Genomic DNA, 6,000 nt, shown 5'->3' with positions numbered 1-6,000 from the left:
AACCGATGATATTTTTTTTCTCATATATGCTTGCAATTTGCATGCATGACTACTACATATCTGTGCTTAGTTATATTGTGTTTGGGAAAGAAATAATTTCTCTATATATTTCCACATCCTACGATTGAAGAAGACTCTACAACTTCCTATTGAAAATTGTGATCTTCTTTTGCATGAAAGGATTTGTTAGCGTACCATTACATTACTCGTTGGAATATAACATAATATGAAATACTTTTTAAGTATTGAAATACTTTTATATATTAACCATAATTAATATATAAAATATACGACTCATTAATTAAATAATAAATTAATTAACAGCAGAGTATTTCTTGCGAATTTCACCGTTAGAATTGGTTTTAAGAGCATTTTCAATTGTCAAAATATGAGTTTTTGTTTCTGATAAAAGTAGAGGCCCACTATTGGAGAAGAAAAAAAATAAGTTCCTACGTGATTTTTAAGAGAAGTGAGTCTCTCTGAGCAGGGACTTTCATCATCCAATAATAATTTGTCACGTGACAAGTTATTATAAAATAAATAATTATATAAATTTATAATTAATAAATAATTATATTAAATAATTATATTTTTATTTAATTTAATTTATATTAATTATCTAATAAAATTATTTAAATAATAATTAATTAAATAATTATATTAAATAATTAAATTATATTTAATTTATTAATAATTATAATAATTAATTATATTAAATAATTATATATTTATTCAATTAATAATTTATATTAATTACCTCAATTAAGAGAAGAAAATTTTGTATTGTATTATCAATTTTTCTAAAAAAAATATTCAATTTATTTTTGAATTTATAAATTTTAATAATATTATTACAAAAAATAGTAACTATATTAATTTTAATTAATTAATTAAGTGGGGTCACAATAGGGATTAAAGTTAGTTCCTCCTAATGGAGAAGAAAGAGATACTTTGAGTTCCTATTCACTGTTTATGACGCAAAAGATGATGTGGAGTTACTTTTTATAACAAGTGGGCCATAAACAGAGACTGAAATGAGTTCCCTATTGAAAATGATCTAAGAGCACCTCCAACAACTGGTTCTCATTCCACTTTTTTCTGACACTTTAGAAAACCTACCGTTGAAACATATCATTATTGAGTCCTAGCATATTGTTCAAGAAGAGAGAGTCCCTGCTTAGAGGAACTCATTGTAACCAATAATAACTTGCCACTTGGCAAGTTATTATTAAAAATAAATAATTATATAAAATTTGAAATAATTAAAATACTAACACTTATATAATTAAATAATTAAATCATAATTAATTTATTAAATAATTTTTATTTTTAAAATTAAAAATACTAACCACATTATTAAAATTAGCTGTTGCAAAACTAGTCGTTGCAAAATTAGCCGTTGGAAACTAGCCGTTACTATGTTACCGTTATTATTAATAAATTAATATATTGTCACTCCATATATACCACTTACATACACTTCTATTCTCACACTTTCTTCTACTCTTCTTCATCTTCTTCCAAATTTACGAAATCAAAGTTCTGCTGATATTATTTTTTGTTCGAAAAAATGGATCCAAACCAACTCAACTCTTTTTTCAATTATTTACAAAACTTTTCTCAAACTCCAAATACCCAACAATCCCAAACCTCAAACTCTCAAGTTTCAAATCAAAATTTTACACTACCAAATATGTTTTAAAATTTAAATCCACATAATCTTCCTAATTTCAATTTTCAAGCTCCTTACAATAATCAATTTCCTATATTCCAACCACAAAATCAAAATTCACAAACACCACATTTTTTATTTTCATCCATATTTAACCCCTTTGTCAGAAATGTTACTCCAACATCTCTGCCGTTTCCAACTCAATTCAGTGCATCAAGACATAACTCATCTGGTGTTGGTGGCTCTTCTAACCCATCCTCTCAAACTCTGATACAATCTAGTCCAAATTCGTAATATTCATATTTTGCAAACCCTTGTGGATTAGATGCTATCGACCTCAATGATGAGATATTGAAGATCGGAGGCAAGATAGTATTCAACACTGGCATTGGAAAGAGGATGAGATGCTGATCAGTGCATGGTTAAATGTTTCAACTGGCCCTATAGTTGGTACCGATCAAAAGGAGAAAATATTTTGGAGTCGAATTCACAGCTACTGTGTAGAATTTTGCTCCAACATGACAAAGGGGTAGTTGTATGTAAGAAACGATGGTATAAGATCAACAAGGCTGTTGCACAATTTGCTGGTTGCTACGATCAAGCTAGTCGAAACATAAGGAGTGGTTCGAACGCTGATGATATAAAGGAGTTGGCCTATAAACTTTATTCCACGAATTATGGTCAAAAATTCACTTTTGAGAGGCATTGGAACATGCTTCGGTTGGAGCAAAAATGGAGAAGCCAACTACCTACACAAAGTGGTGGCTCAAAGAGAACCAAGGTTAGTGCAACTGGAGCATACTCATCCTCATCAAACCCAGAAACACCGTTGGCTGAGGAACCCGGTGTGGACTCTCCCATTCGCCCACAAGGATCAAAGAAGAGCGAGTGAAAAGGTAAGAGAAAAGCACAAATGTTTGAAGATTTTAGCGAAAAGAAATCATCGGTTGTTAAAAAATTATCTCTCATGGAAGATATTAAGAATATTAGAGAAAAAGAACTAATGGATAGGGAAAAAGAAAGAGAAGAGGATATGGAACATAGAGCAAAGATTATGGCAATCAAAGAGAAGGAGTTACAAATTCAAGCGGCAATGAAAGAACAAGAATTACAAGCTCAAACGGTAATGAAAGAACAAGAATTACAAACTCAGAGGTATATTAAAGAAATGGAGATAAATGCAAAAGAAAGGGAAATGGAAAGGATGGCCAAGGAAAGGGAAAGGAAAATGGATATGCAAATACTTAATGCTGACACGTCTACAATGAGTGAAAAACGACGAGCTCTTCATGAGATTGCATGTGAGAAAATAATCGCCAAGTGGTTTACTTAATGGTTCCTTGTATTCGTAGAGTTATGTAGTATGTTCTTATTTTTATTGCGTATTACTGGTATGTGATGTACTTTGTTTTATTTATTTCTGATGTAATTTTTTGAATTAGTCAATATTATTGTGCCGTTATTGTTCATGAAAGTGACCATTGCAAAACTAGTCGTTAAGTAGCCGTTGCAAAACTAGCCGTTAAGTAGCCGTTGTAAAACTAGCCGTTGAGGAGTAGGTATTTATTGCAGACACACTTATAAATATCAACTATCAATGACTCTGCAAACCTAATTCAAATCTTGTTTCTCACCTCGAAAGAGAACTAAAAATTACATTTCTAGATATGGCTAGAAATTTTGATGATATGTTTAATGAGGCTTTATATGACAAAAGAAGAAGGCAAGATAACACACTCCTAGATAATTGGATCGATGAGTATTTACTCGAAGATTCAGAAGAAGAAGATATCGATAGAAGCTCTATCCCAACTCCTCGTATATGGGTCAAAAGAGATCGAGAAGCAGAACATGATCGCCTTTTCCAAGATTACTTTGCAGATGAACCAGTGCATAATGCTGACATTTTTCGACAGAGATTTCGAATGAGAAGACATGTGTTCCTTCGGATAGTAGACGCTCTCTCAAACGTCTATCCATATTTCTAATAGAGGGTTGATGCAACTGGAAGAAGAGGCTTGTCACCACCCAAAAAATGTACCGCTGCGATACGGATGTTAGCATATGGCATAGCAGCTGATGTTGTTGATGATTCTATGCGCATAGGCGAGAGCACTACAATTGAATACTTGGAAAAATTTGTTGAAGGTGTCATTTCGGTGTTCGAGGATGAATACTTGTGAAAACCAAATCCAAATGACGTACGACACCTGCTACAAATGGTGGAGGATCGTGACTTTCCTGGCATGTTGGGTAGCATTGACTGCATGCATTGGCAATGGAAAAATTGTCCAAAGGCGTGGAAAGGTATGTACATGAGTGGTTATCGTGGGGTTGCAACCATAGTACTTGAGGTTGTAGCATCTTCAGACCTTTGGATATGGCATGCGTTCTTTGGAGTTTCTGGTTTAAATAACGATATCAACGTATTAGATCGTTCTCCAGTTTTCGATGATATTCTAAATGACCATGCTCCGGAGGTAAATTATACTATTAATGGTAATAATTATACTATGGAATACTATTTAGCAGATGGTATTTATCCTGAATGGCCATATTTGTCAAATCAATCTCAAAGCCACAAGGGGAGAAACGCAAGTTATTTGCACAATATCAAGAAGGGCAAAGAAAAGATGTGGAGCGAGCCTTCGGAGTGTTGCAAGCACGCTTTGCAATTATACGTGGTCCAGCTCGCTTTTGGGAAAAGAAGAAGCTTGCCAACATAATGAGAGCTTGTATTATATTGCATAATGTGATTGTTGAGGATGAAAGAGATACTTATGCAGAAATTTTTGCTCAAGGCTTAGAGTATGATGATGTCGAAAATGGCTTATCACAACCTCAGCTGGGAGAAGAAGATTTTGCACTATACCATCAATTTCTCCAAAGAAATGCCCAACTTCGAAATAGGCAGCAGCATAGACAATTGAAAGAGGACTTGATTGAACACATATGGCAATTTCACAATGCTTGTCGTCAACTATAGAGTTTAATTATGTTTTTCTTTGTATTAATTAATTTTACAAATTAGTGTAATCTCGAATTATATATTGTGTATTATTGTTATATATGAATTTATTTAATATTAATATCTTTTAATAGTGAATTATTTTTAAATTTATAAATTTAAATTATATTATTAAAAAAATTAATTACATTAATTTTAAGTATTTTAATTAATTAATTAAGTGGAACCACAACAGAAACTAAAGTTAGTTCCTCCTAATGGAGAAGAGAGAGATGCTTTGAGTTTCTATTTACTGTTTATGACGCAAAAGTTGATGTGGAGTTACTTTTTATGACAGGTGGGCCACAAATAGAAATTGGGATGAGTTCCCTACTGGAGATGGTCTAACAGCATTGCTGCTCATCTTAACCATGGAGTTGGCAAAATCCACATAGAAAGGCGGAGGCGCAGCCAAGTATCGCCGAACGAAGCCGTTGGTTGAAGGATCAATTCAAAGAAACTGATATATAATAATCACAGTAATAGATAAGTTTAATTTATCAAATTTATTGAAAATATAAAATATTTTTATAATCATATTTATCTTTGTTGATATGAGAATATATAATTAAATATTAAAAAAACTAATTTTTTATAATTTAAAATTTTTAATTAGTTATTAACAATTTAAGTAATTAATCTAATCAGTCTCTAATTATTTAAGTAATTAAATTAAAAAGGGGTGATCTACTAATATATCAAAAAGATGAAAACTATTTATATTAATTATTTAAATAGTTAAAAATTAAATAAAAATTTTCTCTTGGAATCGAAGACATCAATAAGAATCGAAGCAACTTAGCTGTCAGATTAAGATTTGACCTAACATAAGACTCAATCGTTGACCTAATTATCAACTGACATGATGTCAGGTAGAATCCTACACTCGTGCCTTGCACGTGCACTGTTTTAGTAACACAGAGCAATTGAAAGAAACACAAATCCAAAACTGAAGCTTTTGTTCCATAAATAATTACAACTCTCTATTTTATAAGGAATTATATATATATATATATATATATATATATATATATATTTTTTTTTTTTTCAAAATAAAAGTAATTGCATTAGTTTAAGAAAGTAATATAAAATTTTATGTGAGGTCAAAGAAATAGCAGAAAAGTTTTCTCAATTGAAGTCATAAGTGGCTACTAGTTACGATAATAACCAATAAACTAAAAAAAGAAAAATATATTAGGAAATTAGAAAACTAATCTTCTATTGATCTCATGACAAATCTTTCTTATTTAGTTCGAAATCTGTTTTGGACAAAATTTTCTTATTTTCAAATACCTCTTTATTACGTACTTTTCACAATATC

At 31.0% G+C, this 6,000-nt stretch overlaps 2 protein-coding genes across 2 annotated transcripts; both read left to right on the top strand.

Moving 5' to 3' along the window:
• The first annotated feature begins 3,339 nt into the window (after window positions 1–3,339).
• Window positions 3,340–3,855, top strand: LOC148579133 (uncharacterized). Its single transcript, XM_088488781.1, has 2 exons — window positions 3,340–3,561; window positions 3,664–3,855. The coding sequence occupies exons 1-2, from the start codon at window positions 3,340–3,342 to the stop codon at window positions 3,853–3,855; spliced, it is 414 nt and encodes a 137-aa protein (XP_088344907.1).
• Window positions 3,856–3,891: 36 nt separating this feature from the next.
• LOC107620092 (uncharacterized) lies at window positions 3,892–4,658 on the top strand. The gene is made up of 2 exons (XM_016322311.2): window positions 3,892–4,152; window positions 4,251–4,658. Exons 1-2 carry the CDS (start codon window positions 3,892–3,894, stop codon window positions 4,656–4,658), a joined length of 669 nt encoding a protein of 222 aa, XP_016177797.2.
• The last annotated feature ends 1,342 nt before the right edge of the window (window positions 4,659–6,000 follow it).

This window comes from Arachis ipaensis, chromosome B10, assembly GCF_059453495.1.
Source record: "Arachis ipaensis isolate K30076 ecotype BB chromosome B10, ASM5945349v1, whole genome shotgun sequence".
Lineage (NCBI taxonomy): Eukaryota > Viridiplantae > Streptophyta > Magnoliopsida > Fabales > Fabaceae > Arachis > Arachis ipaensis.
Note: the sequence above shows the minus strand (reverse complement) of the source record. Positions and strands in the feature narration are given on the sequence as shown.

Coding starts and splice junctions, on each gene's coding strand:
- LOC107620092 (XM_016322311.2), top strand. CDS start 3,892: ATGGTGGAGGATCGTGACTTTCCTGGCATGTTGGGTAGCATTGACTGC. Junction 4,153..4,250: donor TAAATGACCATGCTCCGGAG/GTAAATTATACT, acceptor TCAATCTCAAAG/CCACAAGGGGAGAAACGCAA.
- LOC148579133 (XM_088488781.1), top strand. CDS start 3,340: ATGGCTAGAAATTTTGATGATATGTTTAATGAGGCTTTATATGACAAA. Junction 3,562..3,663: donor ATTACTTTGCAGATGAACCA/GTGCATAATGCT, acceptor TATTTCTAATAG/AGGGTTGATGCAACTGGAAG.